Below are 22,148 nucleotides of genomic sequence, written 5' to 3'. Positions count from 1 at the left end.
GACAAATGGGTGCAAGACTTTGTGTCTTCCGGTTACCACATAGAATTTCGGACCAAGGATCTTCACCAAAGTCATGGCGGCCGCCATGAGCGTCCTTCACGCCAGGGGAGTAGTCGTTCTCCCTTACTTGGACGACGTCCTCATCAATGCCCCCTCCTTCCGCGACTGCTCAACCAGCGTACAGATCACCGTGGACACCCTATCCCACTTAGGGTGGCTACTGAATCTAGACAAATCATCCACGGTCCCAGCACGATCCATCACCTTCCTGGGCATGTCCCTGGACACCCGTTGGGGCTTGATCCTTCTCCCTCAGGACAAGGCGATCGCTCTTCGACAAGCGGTACGCTGCCTTCTACGTCCTCAGTCTCGCTCCATTCGATTCAGCATAAAGGTGCTCGGCAGGATGGTGGCGGTTATGGAGGCAGTACCTTTTGCTCAACTGCACCTCCGCCCACTGCAGCTAGCACTTCTAGCTGCCTGGGACAAAACCCCCTTCTCTCTGGACAAACATCTTCACCTGACGCCTTCAGTCAGGTATGCACTCCGCTGGTGGCTTCGGTCCTCATCCCTATCGAAGGGGAGATCTTTTCTCTCAGTGAACTGGCTGGTCCTGACCACGGACGCCAGCCTCCTAGGCTGGGGAGCAGTGTACCGGCACCGCACTGCTCAAGGACGTTGGATGCCCCAGGAGTCTTCCCTACCCATAAACATCCTGGAAATCCGTGCGATCTTTCTCGCACTCAGGGCGTTCTGCCCTCTGCTAGCGGGTCGTCAGATTAGAGTCCAATCAGACAATGCGACAGCTGTAGCCTATATCAATTGGCAGGGGGCACCTGCAGCAAAGCGGCTTATCTCGAGGCCCACAAGATCCCCAGCTGTGCCGAATCGACTGGGTCAGTGATATCAGCGGTACACATACCGGGGGTAGAGAACTGGGCAGCAGACTTTCTAAGTCGCCAAGGCCTGGCCGCCGGAGAATGGTCTCTCCACCCAGAAGTGTTTCTACACATCTGCACTCGCTGGGGCACACCAGACGTGGATCTAATGGCCTCAAGGTTGAACGCAAAGGTACCCGCGTTCATAGCCAGGTCACGCGACCCGCAGTCCATCGGCGTGGATGCTCTAGTCTGCTCCTGGCACCACTTCCGCCTACCTTACATATTTCCACATCTACCCCTGCTGCCGCGGGTAATCAGGAAGATCAAGGCAGAGTGAGTCCCGGTGATACTGATAGCACCTGACTGGCACAGGCGCGCCTGGTACGCCGAATTAGTACAAATGCTCGCAGACGTACCGTGGCGTCTTCCAGACATCCCAAACTTGCTATATAAGGATAAGGCTGCACATCAAACTTAGATAATGGTATAATGCCTCAAGCATATGGAAAAATATTGGAAAATACAATGAAAAATGCTACTTGCTAACTTGAACATGTGAATAATGAATTGCATACCTGCCATGAATATTAGGAAAAAGGAGATATTTAGCAATCGCATTGATCCCAAACTTGCTGACCCAAGGGCCCATTTCCTATCAGAACTCCAGAGCCCTGAAGCTGACGGCATGGCCATTGAGACCTGGGTATTAACAAGAGCGGGATTCTCCCCCGCGGTTATCTCCAGCATTATCAGCGCCCGAAAACCTGCTTCATCCCGCATTTACCACCGTACGTGGAAAATCTTCTTTTCATGGTGTTGGGAAACTAACGTCCAGCCTATGCCTCTGGCCATCCCCAAATTTCTCGACTTTCTGCAGTCTGGCTTGCAAGCGGGGTTGGCTCTCAGTTCCCTTAAAGGGCAGGTCTCAGCGCTCTCAATCTTCTACCAATGCCGCCTGGCTCAAAAACCGCAAGTCAAGACCTTCCTCCAGGGCGTTTTCCATCTAGTTCCCCCGTACAAACGGCCGCTGGAACCATGGGACCTCAATCTCGTTCTGGACGGTCTCCAGAGGTCTCCCTTTGAACCTCTCAAGGAATCCTCCCTTGCTCTTCTGTCCTGGAAGGCAACATTCCTGGTGGCAATTACGTCCATCAGACTGGTTTCGGAGCTGGCAGCACTCTCTTGCCGCAAGCCTTTTCTGATCTTTCACCAGGACAAGGTGGTTCTGCGCCCTCTTCCGGATTTTCTTACGAAGGTTCCTACCCCGTTTCATTTGAACGGGGACATTGTTCTGCCTTCCTTTTGTCCACACCCAGTTCATAGGGTGGAAAGGTCTCTGCATTCGTTAGACCTCATCAGAGCTCTCAGATACTACATATCCAGGACAGCCCCCTTTAGGAAAACGGACTCTTTGTTCGTCATTCCTGAGGGGCCTAAGAAGGGACAGGCAGCTTCAAAGGCAACTCTGGCTCGCTGGATTCGCTCTGCGATCCAGGAAGTCTACCGCTTGCAACTCAAGCCCATTCCTAGTGGGCTGCGGGCTCATTCCACGCGAGCAGTTGGCGCTTCGTGGGCCATTCGGCATCAGGCCTCAGTGGATCAGGTGTGTAAGGCTGCAACCTGGTCTAGCCTACATACTTTTTCAAAGCATTACAGAGTCCATACCCAGGTTTCAGCTGAGGCAAATCTGGGAAGGAAAATTCTGCAAACGGCAGTAGAGCACCTCTCTCAGTAGGCGCTCCAGGCTGTCTGGGACTGGTTCCTAGTCCTTGGGTTATGTTGTCTTTTTATTTTTTCCCACCCATGGACTGCTTTAGGACGTCCCATGGTCCTGTGTCCCCCAATGAGGCGTCAGAGAAAAACGGATTTTTGTGTACTCACCGTAAAATCGTTTTCTCTTAGCCATCATTGGGGGACACAGCACCCACCCTGTTGCCCTGTTGGGCCTTGGTTCTCTCAGTACCTTATTTGGTTATGACTCTTATTTTTCTCATGTTTCTTCGTTGAGATAAGTTTTTACTATTTTTTTTCTCCTACTGCTTGTGTACTAAAACTGAGGCTGCCTGGCCCGGCCAGGGGGTGTATACTGCAGAGGAGGAGCTATGCTTTTTGCATCTACTTAGTGTCCTCCTATGGATAGGCAGCATAACACCCATGGTCCTGTGTCCCCCAATGATGGCTAAGAGAAAACGATTTTACGGTGAGTACACAAAAATCCGTTTATTTTCGTGTTGTGGAACGAATTGTCTGCATTTCAATTATTTCCTATGGGAAAATTTGCTTTGATATAAGAGTAACTTGGTTTAAGAGCACACTCCCAGAACGAAATATGCTCGTAATCCAAGGTTCCACTGTATTATTATTATTGGGATGGGATCTTGGAGTTGGTAATAATCCTTTTAGTATAAAAAAAAATGACACTTTCCAGGATGTAAGTTCTCTGATCACGCCCAGGGAAGACATTGAAGCTGAAGTTGGGAAATCTGAAGAATGTAGCTAAGGATGAAATTGTACTTGCATTGCATGTTCCTTATAGAAACAAAATCTGATGCATCGATACAAAATATCTATTAGGCCCTGTGCGCACTTGCCGGTTTTTGCCGCGGATTTCCTGCGGTTTTGCTGCATGTTTCGCTGCATGTTATGTTCATAACATCTCTGCAGTGATTCACCAGCAAAACCTATGGAAAAAAAAATGCTGTGCACACTATGCGGATTTTGACAGCTGCATGTTTTGCTGCGGGATTCCCGCAGCGAAAACAATTGCATGTCACTTCTTTTCTGAACGTTGCTGCGGCATCTCACTCCTTTTGACTGCAATGTAATCGTGAAATCCCGCAGGCAATAACGCAGGCAGCAAATTCTGTGCTGTTTATTGTGTTTTCCTGTGTTATTCTTTGCGGTATTTTGTGGTTTCGGGACATAATGTTCATCACTGCCTGCGGTTTGCAAGGAAGTGATGTCATTATGACAGGAAGAGGAAGCGGAGTAGAGAGTAAACACACATCACAGACATACAATACACACACATATCACTCACACACACACAGACATATAGAATACACATACAAATCAAACGGACATATAGAAAAAAAAACACGTGGGCTCCGCTGTATTTTTACCTTCCAGCCGAGGTAAACGCACAGCAGCGGCCTGGTATTCTCAGGCTGGGGAGGGCGAGGGATAGGGTTAATGCCACCCCCCCACCCCCCCACACACCCCCCGCAGCCAAGAATATCAGCCCGCAGCTGCCCCGGGACTGTCACATCCATTATGTGGCAGCCCCGAAGTGTCCCCGGCTCTTCCAGATGCCGTGATGCGGTGGCTATCCAGGTAATAATGAGTTAAATGGCAGCGGATCGCTGCCATTTAAGTCCAGGCTTGATCATGGCAGCGTCTATGAGACAGCTGACATGATCAACCCGTAAGTAAAGTGAATAAACACACACACCGAAAAATCCTTTATTTTAAATAAAACACAAATAAGCCTCTGTTTCACCCCTTTATTAACCCCTCCGAAACACACAGCTCTGGCGTAATCCACGTCCTGCGATGCTTGCATCCAGCCGCGACTGACACACAGCGCTGAATGCAGCCTCGCAACGAGACAGCAGAAAGGTAATTACAGGTCATTTCCCACGGCTGGTAATGTGAACAACACATTACCGCTCGGGAGAAATGCAGTGATCTCTCATCTATATCTATCTATCCCTCTATCTATCCCTCTATCTATCCCTCTATCTATCCCTCTATCTATCCCTCTATCTATCCCTCTATCTATCCCTCTGTCTATCTATCCCTCTGTCTATCTATCCCTCTGTCTATCTATCCCTCTGTCTATCTATCCCTCTGTCTATCTATCCCTCTGTCTATCTATCCCTCTGTCTATCTATCCCTCTGTCTATCTATCCCTCTGTCTATCTATCCCCCTGTCTATCTATCCCTCTGTCTATCTATCCCTCTGTCTATCTATCCATCCCTCTATCTATCTATCCATCCCTTTATCTCAGAAGGAACTTTTTTTTTTTCTTCTTCAATGTGCTTTATTGCATTGAATGCATTAAAACACATGTACCAACCCGCACGCGGCAATACCGCGAACAATACCGAGGTAAAACCGCATGCGGTTTTCGGCTGCGGTTTGCTGCGGTTTTTTACTGTGGGTGCGGTAATCTTTCAGACCCTGCGGAATTTTCTTAAGACAATTCCGTTTTCCAGTGCGCACAGGGCCTTACACAGCTTGTAAAAACTGCTACCTGCACTGATATAGTACATGAAATCAGCCAATGGTTCCCTTTAGGTTATGTTACTATGGGGCGGGCATATGTTTGGAAATCTCCTGCCTTTTACATTACCGGTGTTATGCAGAGAGTATATTGACCCGTGCTGCCAATTTTTAAAACCAATCTCCGTTTAAGCCGCATAATTTTCATTATGAAATCCACAGCAGACATTTCCCATGGGAACATACCCCAAAAAGGGCTTTCCCTTCACACATTGCATCGGAGACAGACCCTTCTTTGGAGCTTCCATGGCTGACGGCCAGCAGAAAGTGTGACCGTCTGCAGGAAAGTTAGGATTACTTTTTCACTTTTTGGCACATGGAGGTTTAGGGAAAATATTAAAATCTATCCTTGTTTCCGTTCTTTGTCTTCCCATCACCATTCATTGGATAACCATTGATCTGCATGATTGACATCCATAGTACGTACTTTTTACAAAGCAAAGTGTAAACGCGTATAGTATCTGGTGCAGTGGACGGTGTCGGGATCTGCACATAAATATCACACCGTCACAGCCAGACGTTTGCAGAAAAAATGGAGCACAATATATCAGGCTCTGGTGACATGTGTATAACAAGAAAGTGGCATCTATGGACGTGTTTGGAGTTTGTGCCACAATAATGCAAACACTTTAGATAAGTGTAGTAAGACAGATCTATCTGTAGTCATTGTAGTCATACCACCCACATACTCACCGAAGAATGACGGCAGGCAGGGGATGGCGGTGAGGACGGTGCGGAAGCCCTCAGCGTCCTGACTTCTCCTTCCATTTTTACGTCAGTACTTTCCTTTTGATCTTTCTTGGATATGGCCATGATCCACGACACAAGGAAAATATTCTACACTCCCAAAATGTACCTACATGTCTCCCATTGCCGCACTGTTCACCCATTTTCTGTCCGGACAGCAAGTGGGTATATTAGGTTATTTTATAGGATGTGTAGCTTTATTTAGGAAAATTAGTTATTAGGATAAGGGCTTGTATGGGGCAGAGATGTGTGCAAGAGGCTGTACAGTGACTGACGAAGCCCCCTGAGGTCTCATAGTGCATATGTACAGTGACTGACGAAGCCCCCTGAGGTCTCATAGTGCATATGTACAGTGACTGACGAAGCCCCCTGAGGTCTCATAGTGCATATGTACAGTGACTGACGAAGCCCCCTGAGGTCTCATAGTGCATATGTACAGTGACTGAAGACGCCTCCTGAGGTCTTATAGTGCATATGTACAGTGCCTGAAGAAGCCCCCTGAGGTCTCAGTGCATATGTACAGAGATCCAAGGAGCCCCCTGAGGTATTATAATACATATGTACAGAGACCCATAAAGCCCCTTGAGGTCTTATACACCGTATGCAGAATTATTAAGCAAGTTGTATTTTAGAGGGGTTTCTTTTTTCTTATTGATCAACAACTATGTTCTCAATCAACCCAAAAGACTCATAGATATCAAAGTTTAATATTTCTGGAAGTTGGAGTGTTTTTTTTTTAGATTTGGCTATCTTAGGAGGATATCTGTTTTTGCACGTAACTATTACTGTGCAGAATTATTAGGCAACTTAATAAAAACCAAATATATTCCCATCTCACTTGTTTATTTTCACCAGGTAAACCAATATAACTGCACAAAATTTAGAAATAAACATTTCTGACATGCAAAAACAAAACCCCAAAAAATGAATGACCAATATAGCCACCTTTCTTTCTGATGACACTCAACAGCCGACCATCCATAGATTGTCAGTTGCTTGATCTCTTTCCGATCAACATTGTGTGCAGCAGCCACCACAGCCTCCAGACACTGCTCCGAGAGATGTACTGTTTTACCTCCCTGTAGATCTCACATTTTGAGGGACCACAGGTTCTCTATGGGGTTCAGATCAGGTGAGCAAGGGGGCCATGTCATTATTTTTCTATCTTTTAGACCTTTACTGGCCAGCCACGCTGTAGAGTAGTTGGATGCATGTGATGGAGCATTGTCCTGCATGAAAATCATGTTTTTCTTGAATGATACCGACTTCTTCCTCTACCACTGCTTGAAGAAGTTGTCTTCCAGAAACTGGCAGTAGGTCTGGGAGTTGAGCTTCACTCCATCCTCAACCCGAAAAGGTCCCCACAAGTTGATCTTTGATGATACCAGCCCATACCAGTGCCCACCTCCACCTTGCTGGCGTCTGAGTCGGAGTGGAGCTCTCTGCCCTTTACTGATCCAGCCTCTGGCCCATCCATCTGGCCCATCAAGAGTCACTCTCATTTCATCAGTCCATAAAACCTTTGAAAAATCAGTCTTAAGATATTTCTTGGCCCAGTCTTGACGTTTTATCTTATGTTTCTTGTTCAGAGGTGGTGGTTTTTCAGCCTTCCTTACCTTGGCCATGTCACTGAGTATGGCACACCTTGTGCTTTTTGATACTCCAGTAACGTTGCAGCTCTGAAATATGGCCAAACTGGTGGCAAATGGCATCTTGGCAGCTTCACGCTTGATTTTCCTCAATTCATGGGCAGTTATTTTGCGCCTTTTTTGCCCAGCACGCTTCTCGCGACCCTGTTGGCTATTTTCCATGAAACGCTTGATTGTTCGGTGATCACGCTTCAAAAGTTTGGCCATTTCGAGACTGCTGCATCCCTCTGCAAGACATCTCACAATTTTGGACTTTTCAGGGCCCGTCAAATCTCTCTTCTGACCCATTTTGCCAAAGGAAAGGAAGTTGCCTAATAATTAAGCACACCTTATATAGGCTGTTGATGTCATTACACCGCACTCCTCCTCATTACAGAGATGCACATCACCTGATTTACTTAATTGGTAGTTGGCTCTCAGCCTATACAGCTTGGAGTAGGACAACGTATAAAAAGTATCATGTGATCAAAATACTCGTTTGCCTAATAATTCTGCACACAGTGTACAGAGACCTATGAAGCCCTCTGAGGTCTTATAGTACAAATGTACAGAGACCCATGAAGACCCCTGTCACCTTATAGTACGTATGTACAGTGACACTGTGCACCATTGATGCCTCATTAGGTACTGTACAGGGGATATATTCTCTGCAGTTCGAGCATGAAAGTATGCGTGCTTCGTATGCTTCTGTATCTAAGTATTGGAAGGTAGAGTAGGAAGCTGTGCCCCGCTCTGGTCATGTATTACAGCCACGCCAAAAACCAAACATGCAGTGTTGTTGAAAGTCCATGAACGTAGATTTCTAGATGTCACGTTTTCTCTTTGCAGACCCCTCTACCTCCCCGTCAGAGTCCTCATCACAGCAGAGACGTTTACTCTGTCCAGTAACATAGTGGTGGATACCTCGACCTTCCTGCTCAGGTAACTCCGGGGAAACCTCACATGTGGATTCTCAGTAACGCAGGCGTACACCGGGGTGGTGGTGTCTGTGAGCACAGATAGGAGTATGGCTATTTTATATTCACTTTATTACGTGTCATGAATTCAGCAATACTAATTGTGTATATTTTTTATTTCACTTTTTTATTTTACACTATATTTGGAAAGAAAAGATTTTATTATACTTAATACTTTTTTTCTTTTTAAATTTGAACACTAATTTTAATCAGGCAATTCTACATTAGGAGAAGGGGGCCTTTGGACAACCCACATACATTGCAGATGCCCCAGCTGGTGCTATTAGATTGATATCAGAAACCCTGTCTTTGTTAACCCCTTCACGACCATGGACGGATATATCCATCATGGAGCGGGTCCCGTTAAGCCCCGCCCCCTGCCGCGGGCAGGCGGCAACGGTTGGCACACATCAGCTGTTTTCAACAGCTGACATGTGTGCCTGCTAACCGCGGGTGGAATCGCTTCCACCCGCGGCCATTAACCCCTTAAATCTTGCTGCCAAAGTCTGGCAGCAAGATCTAAATGCGCGCGGCCATGTTTTTTACTTACCGCTGCCCCCACTGGAAGTCACGTGCGTGATCACGTGACTATCGGTGGTTGCCATCGTAGCACAGGGTCATGTGATGACGCCTGCAGCTATGATGTTTCACTTTCGTTTTCCCTCGACACGGAACAGAGGGAACAAGGAAGTGACTGTATCTGCTGTTTACAGCTGTATAGCTGTGATCACTATAGCCCCCTAGGGGGACTAGTAAAATAAAAAAAAAAAAGAAAAAAAAAAGTTTTAAAAAATAAAAAAAACAACCTAAAAATTCAAATCACCCCCCTTTCCCTCCATTGAAAATTAAAGGGTTAAAAAATAAATATACATACACATATTTGGTATCGCCGCGTTCAGAAATGCCCGATCTATCAAAATATAAAATCAATTAATCTGATTGGTAAACGGCGTAGTGGCAAAAAAATTCCAAACGCCAAAATTACATTTTTTTGGTCGTCGCAAGTTTTACGCAAAATGCAATAACAGGCGATCAAAACGTAGCATCTGCGCAAAAATGGTTCCATTAGAAACGTCAGCTCGAGACGCAAAAAATAAGCAGTCACTGAGCCATAGATCCCAAAAAATAAGAACGCTATGTGTTTCGGAATATGGCGCAAAACGTGCGCCACTTTTATTGGACAAACTTGTGCATTTTTTTTAACCCCTTAGATACAAGTAAACCTGGACATGTTTGGTGTCTACAAACTCGCACCGACCTCAGGCATCATACCCACACATCAGTTTTACCATATAGTGAACACCCTGAATAAAACATCCCAAAAACTATTGTGCCATCACACTTTTTTTGCAATTTTTCCGCATTTGGAATTTTTGTGCGGTTTTCCAGTACACCATATGGTAAAACTTATGGTTTCATTTAAAAGTACAACTTGTCCCGCAAAAAACAAGCCCTCATATGGCAAGATTGACGGAAAAATAAAAAAATTACGGCTCTCGGAAAAAGGGGAGCAAAAAACAAACGCAAAAACGGAAAGTGCCCCGGGGCTGAAGGGGTTAAAGGGTTTTTATCATCTCCAAGATCTGATCCCAATATGTAATAGGTGTAATAATATTAGCAAATGCCTTCAATTATAACTGTAGTATAGTTTTCCTGATTAGCTATGCCTCTTACCTCATTTGCAGGACATTTGCAGTTAAGGTATCCACTAGTAACTAAATAACTGTCACTATGGTTACTTAATCTGCTGCAATGTCCTGCACATGAGGTAAGCAACATAGCTAATCAGGAGAACTATACTACATTTCTAATTGGAGGTATTTGCTAATATAATTATACCTACTACATATTAGGATAGGATTTTGGAGAACAGAATAACCCTGTAAACTGTTTAAATGGTACAGTTGCTATTGCTCATTGCATCCAAGGGGTTAAAAGCCAGGATTGGAATTTTCTGCAATATTCGCCATAACGGTGGGATGTTGGCTGTTAATTACAGTTGTCACCCATGACATAATAGTACTGAAGTTTATGGAAACAACCCCATTCCTCTGATAACGCCGCCTTTTTTCAGTGTGTCATACCCCTAACTTTATAGTGGAGTCTGTCTGCACAAAAAGACTGTTCAAACCAAGCACAGCCGCTCGGTGCACTGTTGGTGTGGCCAAAATATTTACTGCACCTTCTTATCTACTTGTTTTCTCTGTCCTTCTGTTCTTTGATTTAACAGCTCCGTATTTATAGAAAGGTGGAGATACATGGAGAACAAAGTTGGTGTGAAGGAGCACTGAACTGAGCTTGGTTTGATCAGTCATTTTGTGCTGACAGACTCCCTTTTATCTTGTGATTTTACATTTACACTGCTGGCATTTACAATAGTTGTACTTCTGTGTTTCTTTTAGGTTTATTTTAGACGACTCCGCTCTTTATCTGTCAGATAAATGTGAAGCCGAGGTTACAGATTTAAAGAAAGGTATGGAGCATTCTATATTGGATATTATTGCGATGTACCTGTAGCTTGTGACCAGAAGGTGGATGAAGGGTGCGCAGCATTTTTTTATATGACCTACATTTGTCTTTCATGATGGTAGTGGCCCTTCCTTTACAGCTTTTGGGCCTAATTTTGTTCTAAAATTGTTTTTGTGCAGTAGAAAATAATGCTGTAAGTCCAGAATGTTACCCTAAAAGAGACGGTAAATACATCATAAATAACTATTAAACATTGAAGAATTTCTGCTCATGTTTGTAGTATGTGGTGCAGTGGATGGTGTTTGGCTGCAGCGGTCATATGTGCAATATAGCCATTAATGTCTAAACCACTGGCAACAAAGGTGACAACACCCCTAAGAGAAAATGGCCAAATTGTGCACAAATTGTCAATATTTTGTGGCCACTATTATTTTCAACCACTGCCTTAACTCTTAGGCATGGAGGTCACTAGAACTTCACAGGAGCCGCTGGATCCTCTTCCATCCCCCATGACGACATCACGGAGCTGGTGGATGTTAGAGAACTTGCACTCCTCCACCTTCCATTTGAGGAGGCTCCACAGATGCTCAATAGGGTTTAGGTCTGAAGACTCTCCTTTACCCTCAGTTTCTTTAGCAAGGCAGTGGTCGTTTCTTTAGCAAGGTATGTTTGGGGTCATTATAATGTTCAAATATGAAGGGAGAGGATCATGTTCTGCTTTAGTGTGTCACAGGGCATGTTGACATTCATGGTTCCCCTCACGCAGCCCCAAACCATCACACTCCCACCACCATGCCCGACTGTAGGCAGAACACTCTTGTCTTTGTACTCATCACCTAGTTGCCTCCACACACGCTTGGACCATCTGAATCAAATAAGTTTATCGTGGTCCCATCAGACCACAGGACATGGTTCCAGTAATCCATGTCCTTTGTGTGCTTGTTTTCAGCAAACTGTTTAAAGCTTTCTTGTACATCATCTTTAGAAGAGGCTTCCTTCTGGGACAACAGCCATTGAGACCAATTTGCTGTAGTGTACGATGTATGGTCTGAGCACTGACAGGCGCCCCACCCCTGTAACCTCTGCAGCAATGCTAGCAGCACTCGTGTCTATTTTGAAAAGACAAACTCTGGATATGACGCTGAGCACGTGCACTTATCTTTCTTTGTCGCTCCATTGGGAGACCCAGACAATTGGGTGTATAGCTTCTGCCTCCGGAGGCCACACAAAGTATTACACTTAAAAGTGTAAAGCCCCTCCCCTTCTGCCTATACACCCTCCCGTGCATCACGGGCTCCTCAGTTCTAATGCTTTGTGCGAAGGAGGCACACATGCACGCATAGCTCCACTGTTTAGTCAGCAGCAGCTGCTGACTATGTCGGATGGAAGAAAAGAGGGCCCATACTAAAGGGCCCCCAGCATGCTCCCTTCTCACCCCACTCTTGTCGGCGGTGTTGTTAAGGTTGAGGTACCCATTGCGGGTACGGAGGCTGGAGCCCACATGCTGTTTTCCTTCCCCATCCCCCTTAGGGCTCTGGGTGAAGTGGGATCCTAATCGGTCTCCAGGCACTGAGACCGTGCTCCATCCACAGCCCCTGGGGATTCTGCTGGACAAGGAGCCGAGTATCGTCAGGGACAGGCCCTGCTACTTTGAGGTACTCTGTGTCCCTGTGGGGACCGCGCACAGACACACTGCAGCACTGCTGGGTGTGTTAGTGCACCGGGGACGGCGGCACTGACCGCGCTTGTGCCATTACACACTGCAGCGTAGCTGGGTGTGTTAGTTTACTGGGGACTGCCGCGCTGACCGCCGCTGCCATTTTTACACTGCGGCGCGGCTGGGACTGTTAGTGCGCCGGGGACTTCCGCGCCGACCGCGCTTATACGGCGGCCGCGCTTATCACTCTAGTCCCCGGCTTTTGCGGCCTAGTCTCACTGTTTCCCGCCCACAGGCCTGCCAGTCAGGGGAAGGGCGTGACGCTGCACAGGACGTCAGCGCTGAGAGCTGGAGCATGCTTTGCATACTCCACCCCTCTCACTGAGCTCAGTGGGGACGCCGGATTCCCGCACTTTCTGGGGCACGCCCAGGGGCTTCACTCAAAGACGGCCCCCTCCTCTCCACAGGACGCCGGCAGCCATTCCTGTCGGCTTTTCTGTTGCTGGAGAGGGGAGACAAGCTCTGGGGGTCCCAGACAGGGATTCTGGTGATCACATAAGCAGCACCTGAGGTGCTGACCCCACTAGTGCCGAAGTGTACATATATATTTATATGCTTGTATGCTATACATTGCACTGTACGGTCGCACTATTGATTTTTGGCTATATACCCTCCTGGATTGCTCAGAGGAGATAACAGCAGGTTGTCCCCGAAAAGCAAGGGTGCCAAAGCACAGGTTTACTATGCTGCCTGTACCGCATGTACGGCTATACTACCGGCAGGTTCCACAGACCCTCATTGTGTGCAATGCACGGCCCCTGTAGCACTTACTAAGCCGGAGCCTCTGCTAATGGTGGCCCAGGGAGACCCACCTGTTAACACTGTCCAGGTGACGGGGACGGAGTTGGCAGTTTTTGCTGATAGACTTTCTGAGACTATGGCTGGGATGCTCGAAACCTTGCAGTCCAGACCGGTATCTCAGACCATGGGCACTGTTGAATCTTGCACCCTGGTCCCCCCCGTTGGACCGACAATGTGCTCCCGGGGTGTCTCATAGGTCCCAGGGTGAAGGCTCTGACACGGACCGCAGTCCCAGACCTCCTAAGCGAGCTCGCTGGGAGCTTCCCTGGACATCATCACATTGTTCAGGGTCTCAGCAACTCTCTGTATGATGAAGCGGAGGTAGCTGATCAGGATTCTGATCCTGAGGCCGCTCCCACCTTGGATACACCTGATGGTGACGCCATAGTGAATGATCTTATAGCGTCCATTAACACCGAGCTTGTCCATAAGCGTTTTTCCAAGCGCCTTAAGGATACACGTTACCCTTCCCCTCTGACGTTGTCAAGGGCTGGGCTCAGTGTCCCAAGGTGGATCCCCCAATCTCCAGACTGGCGGCTAGATCCATAGTTGCAGTGGAAGATGGGGCTTCACTCAAGGATGCCACTGACAGACAGATGGAGCTCCGGTTGAAATCCATCTCTGAAGCTATCGGCGCGTCTTTTGCTTCAGCATTCGCAGCCGTATGGGCACTCCAAGCGATCTCAGCGGGTCAAGCGCAAATTGACGCAGTCACACGTACGTCTGCGCCGCAAGTGGCGTCTTTAACCTCTCAGACGTCGGCATTTGCGTCCTACGCCATTAATGCTGTCCTGGACTCTGCGAGCCGGACGGCGGTTGCGTCCACCACTTCGGTGGCAATACGCAGGGCCTTGTGGCTGCGGGAATGGAAGGCAGATTCTGCTTCCAAAAAGTGCTTGACCAGTTTGCCATTTTCTGGCGACCGCTTGGTTTGGTGAGCGATTGGATGAAATCATCAAACAATCCAAGGGAAAGGACACATCCTTACCCCAGGCTAAACCGAACATACCCCAACATAGGAGGGGACAGTCGAGGTTTCGGTCCTTTCAGGGCGCGGGCAGGTCCCAATTCTCCTCGCCCAAAAGACCTCAGAAGGATCAGAGGAACTACGATTCATGGCGGTCTAAGCACGTCCTAAAAAGACCGCCGGAGGTACCGCTACCAAGGCGGCTTCCTCATGACTTTCGGCCTCCTCACGCCGCATCCTCGGTCGGTGGCAGGCTCTCCCGCTTTTGCGACTCCTGGCTGCCACAGGTAAACGACCGTTGGGTGAGAAACATTCTGTCTCACGGTTCCAGGATAGAGTTCAGCTCTCGTCCTCCGATTAGATTCTTCAGAACATCCCCGCCTCCCGAGAGAGCCGATGCTCTCATGCAGGCGGCGGGCACTCTGAAGGCAGAAGGAGTGGTGGTTCCGGTTCCTTTTCAGCAACCGGGTCACGGTTTTTACTCCAACTTGTTTGTGGTTCCAAAGAAGGACGAGTCTTTCCGTCCGGTCCTGGACCTAAAACTGCTCAACAAACACGTAAAAAACAGGCGGTTCCGGATGGAATCCCTCCGCTCCGTCATCGCCTCAAGGTCCCAAGGGGATTTCCTGGCATCGATCGATATCAAAGATGCTTATCTCCACGTGCAGATTGCACCAGAGCATCAGCGCTTCCTGCGTTTCGCCATAGGGGACGAACACCGTCAGTTCGTGGCACTGCCTTTCGGCCTGGCGACAGCCCCACGGGTTTTCACCAAGGTCATGGCAACGGTAGTAGCGGTCCTCCACTCTCAGGGACACTCGGTGATCCCTTACTTAGACGATCTGTTTGTCAAGGCACCCTCTCAGGAGGCATGCCAACACAGCCTCAACGCTACTCTGGAGACTCTCCAGTGTTTCGGGTGGATCATCAATTTTCCAAAGTCAAATCTGACACCGGCCCAATCGCTGACATATCTTGGCATGGAGTGTCATACCCTCTCAGCGATGGTGATGCTTCCGCTGAACAAACAGCGGTCACTGCAGACAGGGTTGCAATCTCTCCTTCAAGGTCAGTCACACACCCTGAAGCGCCGCATGCACTTCCTGGGGAAGATGGTGGCAGCAATGGAGGCAGTCCCTTTTGCGCAGTTTCACCTGCGTCCTCTTCAATGGGACATCCTACGCAAATGGGACAGGAAGTCGACGTCCCTCGACAGGAACGTCTCCCTCTCTCAGGCAGCCAAAGATTCCCCTCGGTGGTGGCTTCTTCCCACTTCATTGTCAAAGGGGAAATCCTTCCTACCCCCATCCTGGGCGGGGGTCACGACGGACGCGAGTCTGTCAGGGTGGGGAGCAGTTTGTCTCCACCACAGGGCTCAGGGTACGTGGACTCAGCAAGAGTCCTCCCTTCAGATCACTGTTCCGGAGATCAGGGCAGTGTATCTTGGCCTAAAAGCTTTCCAGCAGTGGCTGGAAGGCAAGCAAGATCCGAATTCATTCGGACAACTCCACAGCGGTGGCTTACATCAGCCACCAAGGCGGAACACGCAATCGGCAAGCCTTCCAGGAAGTCCGGCGGATTTTGATGTGGGTGGAAGCCACGGCCTCCACCATATCCGCAGTCCACATCCCGGGCGTAGAAAACGGGGAAGTAGTCTTTCTCAGTCGCCAGGGCATGGACGCAGGGGAATGGTCCTTTCACCCGGACGTGTTTCAGGAGATCTGTTGCTGCTGGGGGAGGCCGGACGTCGACCTAATGGCGTCCCGGCACAACAACAAGGTCCCGGCATTCTTGGCACGGTCTCACGAGCACAGAGCTTTGGCGGCAGACGCCTTAGTTCAGGATTGGTCGCAGTTTTAACTTCCTTATGTGTTCCCACCTCTTGCACTGTTGCCCAGAGTGTTACGCAAGATCAGGTCAGATGCCGCCGCGCCATTCTCGTCGCTCCAGAATGGCCGAGGAGGTCGTGGTACCCGGATCTGTGGCATCTCACGGTGGGCCAACCGTGGGCACTACCAGACCGACCAGACTTACTGTCCCAAGGGCCGTTTTTTCCATCTGAATTCTGCGGCCCTCAACCTGACTGTGTGGCCATTGAGTCCTGGATCCTAACGTCCTCAGGGTTATCTCAAGAGGTCATTGCCACTATGAGACAGGCCAGGAAACCAACGTCTGCCAAGATCTACCACAGGGCGTGGAAGATATTCTTGTATTGGTGCTCTGCTCAGGGAGTTTCTCCCTGGCCATTTGCCTTGCCCTCTTTTCTTTCCTTCCTTCAATCCGGATTGGAAAAAGGTTTGTCGCTCGGCTCCCTTAAGGGACAAGTCTCAGCGCTCTCTGTGTTCTTTCAGAAGCGCCTAGCCAGGCTTCCTCAGGTACGCACGTTTCTGCAGGGGGTTTGCTACATAGTCCCTCCTTACAGGCGGCCGTTAGAACCGTGGGATCTAAACAGGGTTCTGATGGCCCTTCAGAAGCCACCTTTCGAACCTTTGAAGGATATCTCTTTCTCGCCTTTCGCAGAAAGTGGTCTTCCTAGTTGCGGTCACATCACTTCGGAGAGTGTCTGATCTAGCAGCGCTATCATGCAAGGCTCCTTTCCTGGTGTTTCACCAGGACAAGGTGGTACTGCGCCCGGTTCCGGAATTTTTTTCCGAAGGTGGTATCCACCTTTCATCTCAATCAGGATATCTCCTTACCTTCTTTTTGTCCTCATCCAGTTCATCAATGTGAAAGGGATTTGCATTTGTTAGATCTGGTGAGAGCACTCAGAATCTACATTTCCCGTACGGCGCCCCTGCGCCGCTCGGATGCACTCTTTGTCCTTGTCGCTGGGCAGCGTAAGGGATCACAGGCTTCCAAATCCACCCTGGCTCGGTGGATCAAGGAAACAATTCTCGAAGCCTACCGTTCTTCTGGTCTTCCGGTTCCCTCAGGGCCGAAGGCCCATTCTACCAGAGCCGTGGGTGCGTCCTGGGCTTTGCGGCACCAGGATACGGCTCAGCAGGTGTGCCAGGCGGCTACCTGGTCGAGCCTGCACACTTTCACCAAACACTATCAGGTGCATACCTATGCTTCGGCGGATGCCAGCCTAGGTAGACGAGTCCTTCAGGCGGCGGTTGCCCACCTGTAGGAAAGGGCCGTTTTATGGCTCTATTACGAGGTATTATTTTACCCACCCAGGGACTGCTTTTGGACGTCCCAATTGTCTGGGTCTCCCAATGGAGCGACAAAGAAGAAGGGAATTTTGTTTACTTACCGTAAATTCCTTTTCTTCTAGCTCCAATTGGGAGACCCAGCACCCGCCCCTGTTCCCTTCGGGCTGTTGTTTTTTCGTGTACACATGTTGTTCATGTTGAATGGTTTTCAGTTCTCCGATAATTCTTCGGATTGAATTTACTTTAACCAGTTTATTAGCTTTCCTCCTTCTTGCTTTTGCACTAAAACTGAGGAGCCCGTGATGCACGGGAGGGTGTATAGGCAGAAGGGGAGGGGCTTTACACTTTTAAGTGTAATACTTTGTGTGGCCTCCGGAGGCAGAAGCTATACACCCAATTGTCTGGGTCTCCCAATTGGAGCTAGAAGAAAAGGAATTTACGGTAAGTAAACAAAATTCCCTTCTTTTTGGACGACTATGGCAAGGCCTGTTCTCAGGGGAATTTGTCTTGTTTTACCGCTGTGTGGTCTTGGCCACCGTGCTGCAGCTCAGTGTCGGGGTGGTGGCAATCTTCTTATAGCCTCGGCCATCTTTATGTAGAGCTACAATTCTTTCTTTCAGAGAATTCTTTGCCATGAGGAGCCATGCTGAGCTTCCAGTGACCAGTATGAGAGTGTGTGAGGGATAACACCAGATATAACACACTTGCTCCCCATTCACACCCAGGACCCTGTAACACTGAGTCACATGACACCGGGGAGGGAAAATAGCTAACTGGGCACAATTTGGCCATTTTTACTTAGGGGTGTACTCCCTTTTGTTGCTAGCAGTTTAGACATTAATTGCTGTGTGTTTGGTTATTTAGAGGGCACCAAATTTACACTTATACAAGCTGCACACTGACACTGTATTGTATCAGAGTCAGATCTGCAGTGCTGTCCTGTGAAAAGATACAGTAAAATATTTACAAAAATGTGAGGGATGTGCTCACTTTTGTGATATACAGTATATGTGCGACCTTATTAAAGAGTGCTTGAAATGGGAGAGGTGGAAATGTTTTATGAAGGTGCATTAGAATGAAATGTGTTCGGCTGTCCCCTTTGAGAAAATTTCTTTTCCCATGCACAGTTTGCTTTAAAAAAAACTAAACGTGCTGTACTAACCCTCCCCGGGTCCAGGACCGGGTCTCCACCACTGCTCCCAGTGTCTGTTATTGACTGTAGCACTGACCTTATATTTGCAGCCAGATACTGCCGGTCATTACCGAGCCGCGCTGTACATCATTTGCTGATACTGGGTGGAAGTCACAGCTGTAACATTGAAAATTTTGACATTAAAAGATCTTCTAGAACTTACTATGTACATCCTTGTGGAATAAGAAGGGAAAATAGAATGTTACCATTCTCTGTCCACAGATTACGTCTGTGTCTTGGACGTGGACCTTTTAGAATTGGTCATCACTACATGGAAAGGAAACTCTTCATCCAAACTGGTATGTATCAATGACTGTAATCCATGATCATGATGTGTACTGTCAGCCTATTACTAGACAGAAGTGTGTAATCCTGGAGAGGGCATTTACTACTTCTAAGGCTAAGTTCACATTTCCGTTGTTTTGTATCAGCATGCGTCGCTTGACGCATGTGACTGATGCGCTGTTAAACGCTGTACAACGGATGACAAAACAGAATTCTTTGTCGGATTCCGTTGTGTGCGGGGGGCGGAGTTCGGGGGGGGGAGCCGAGTGGGGCCGTGGCACTGAGGACGTCAGTGCCGCAGGGACTGCAGGACAGGTGAGTGTGTGTGTGTGTGTGTGTGTATTCACATGCTGAATGCGGGAGGGGGCGGAGCCGAGCGGGGGCCGGGGCCAGGCGCTGAGGATGTCAGTGGCAGTGCTGCGGTCTGCATGGCTGGGGACAGGTGAGAGTATGTGTGTGAGTGTGAGTGTGCACATGCGGAGTGCGGGAGGGGGCGGAGCCGAGCGGGGGGCGGGGCCAGACGAGGGTGTCAGTGGCAGTGCTGCGGTCTGCATGGCTAGGGACAGGTGTGTGTGTGTGTGTGTGTGTGTACACACATGTGCGGAGTGCGGGAGGGGGCGGGGCCGAGCGGGGAAGTGTCGGCCTCCCTGCACACGTAACCAGACTAAATATCGGGTAACAGCAAAGCACCCGATGTTTACCTTGGTTGCCCGATATTTACCTTGGTTACGGGCCTACACCGCTTAGCGCTGGCTCCTTGCACCGTAACCAGGGTAAATATCGGGTAACCAGCCAAAGCTGGTGACGTGTGCAGGGAGCCAGAGAGCATGCGCAGCGAAATCCGACGGATCGCGCTGCTCAAAAAACTTTACATGCTGCGTTCCTCCCGCCCGGCGGTCAGTCGTTCCACGACTGATCAGTCGGGCGGAGAGTGCAACGCAGCATCATCAGTCACAATCCGCTGCTCATACAAGTCTATGGGAGCAACGGAATCCGCTAAACAGATTCCGTTGTTTACAAGAGCAGCGGATTGTGACTGATACATTTTAGCGGAAATGTGAACTTAGCCTAAACCATCATACACGTACATTAGCATGGGGAACGCATATGTGGGAACTTGTACATCTTATCAAAAAAATGAGCATCTTTCTCACCTAACTGGGGAATCGTCTTTCTATTTGCCTTTCATTAAGGCAACATTTGCAGATATGTTGCTATTTTAACATCCATAGACCATTTTCTTTCATGTGACATCCTTGTTGCACTTGTTTTTGGGTTTTTTTTTCCATCCTTTTCTATTTTTTTTAAATTGTGAACAGTTTATACTTAATAATTAAATTAAAATAATAATAGAATAATAAAAAAATAATTATAATACAATAGAATAAAATAATAGAATAATTAAAATACTAATAATGATAATAAAAATAATATAATTAAAATAATTATAGAAATAAATAATATAATTAAAATAATAGATAATATAATATATAATTCAAATAGAATAATTAAAATAAATAATAGACAATGATTATAATTAATAAAAATATTATTAAAATAATAGAAATAAATAATAAAAAAATAATATAATTAAAATAGCTAATATAATTAAAATATATAATTAAAATAGAATAATTTAAATAATAAAAATAAGATCATTAAAATAGAATTAGAATAGAATAATTAAAATAAGAAATAATATAATTTTTAATTTTATTCTAATATGTTAATTCTACTTTAATTTTATTATTATCTTATTATAAATTAAATTATGTTAATCTATTTTAATTATAATTTTAATTATTATTATTTTTATTGTTATATATTTTTTTTCTTTCATATGCATTGACTATTATAAATGGATCATTAAAAAAAAAAAAATGGGTGAAAAGATTACAAAGCCTGACTGTGTACATGAAGTCTTTTTGCTAAGTTTTCGGAGCAGAAACTGCAAAAACTCCCAGGTTTCTGAGGCGTTTTAAGATTTGGAAAGATTCTGCTCCATAAACTTCTAAAAAAAAAAAACAATAAAAAAAAAAACCCCTCTGTGAGCACATGGCCCAAGTCGTCTGTTTCATTCATGTTTATCTGATCCCTTAACTTAAGGCCCCGTCACACTAAGCAACATCGCTAGCAACATCGCTGGTAACGAACAACTTTTGTGACGTTGCTAGCGATGTTGCTGTGTGTGACATCCAGCAACAACCTGGCCCCTGCTGTGAGGTCGTTGGTTGTTGCTGAATGTCCTGGGCCATTTTTTAGTTGTTGCTGTCCCGCTGTGAAGCACAGATCGCTGTGTGTGACAGCGAGACAGCAACAACTAATGTGCAGTGAGCAGGGAGCCAGCTTCTGCTGAGGCTGGTAACTAATGTAAACATCGGGTAACCAAGAAGCCCTGTCCTTGGTTACCCGATATTTACCTTTGATACCAGCCTCCTCCGCTCTCACTGCCTGTGCTGCTGGCTCCTGCCCTGTGCACATGTAGCTGCAGCACACATCAGGCAATTAACCCGATGTGTGCTGTAACTAGGAGAACAAGGAGCCAGCGCTCAGTGTGCGCTGCTCCCTGCTCTGTGCACATTTAGCTGCAGCACACATCGGGTTAATTAACCTGATGTGTGCTGTAACTAGGAGACTGGGGGCTGGTCAGTGGTTGCTGGTGAGCTCACCAGCAACTCGTGTAGCCACGCTCCAGCGATCCCTGCCAGGTCAGGTTGCTGGTGGGATCGCTGGAGCGTCGCAGTGTGACAGCTCACCAGCAACCTCCTAGCAACTTACCAGCGATCCCTATCGTTGTTGAGATCGCTGGTAAGTTGCTTAGTGTGACTGGACCTTTATTTACATCAGATCAGTCCCAAGTTTAGAATGACCTATAGCAGATGGAAGCGTTGCTTTGCTGTAATGGCAGAATAAAGACGTTAGTTATTTCACCTACTGGGATGCTGTCTTGCCTTTATCTCCAGTCCCGAGGATAGGTGACAAATTACTATCACTGCTTATCGGTATGACATGGAAACTTTTATTCCTTTTAAAATTGGATGGCG

General features: G+C 47.4%; 1 protein-coding gene across 1 annotated transcript in view; it reads left to right on the top strand.

The window, feature by feature from the left end:
• ATG2A (autophagy related 2A) overlaps positions 1-22,148 on the top strand; it is a 306,688-nt gene that overhangs the window by 212,028 nt on the left and 72,512 nt on the right. The window contains exons 25-27 of the mRNA XM_075326760.1: positions 8,391-8,483; positions 10,921-10,991; positions 19,042-19,118. Of these exons, the coding sequence (XP_075182875.1) occupies positions 8,391-8,483; positions 10,921-10,991; positions 19,042-19,118 (241 nt within the window). The remainder of the gene's footprint in view (positions 1-8,390; positions 8,484-10,920; positions 10,992-19,041; positions 19,119-22,148) is intronic.

This window comes from Anomaloglossus baeobatrachus, chromosome 10, assembly GCF_048569485.1.
Source record: "Anomaloglossus baeobatrachus isolate aAnoBae1 chromosome 10, aAnoBae1.hap1, whole genome shotgun sequence".
Lineage (NCBI taxonomy): Eukaryota > Metazoa > Chordata > Amphibia > Anura > Aromobatidae > Anomaloglossus > Anomaloglossus baeobatrachus.
The sequence above is the reverse complement of the archived record's forward strand: the minus strand, read 5'-3'. Positions and strand labels throughout refer to the sequence as shown.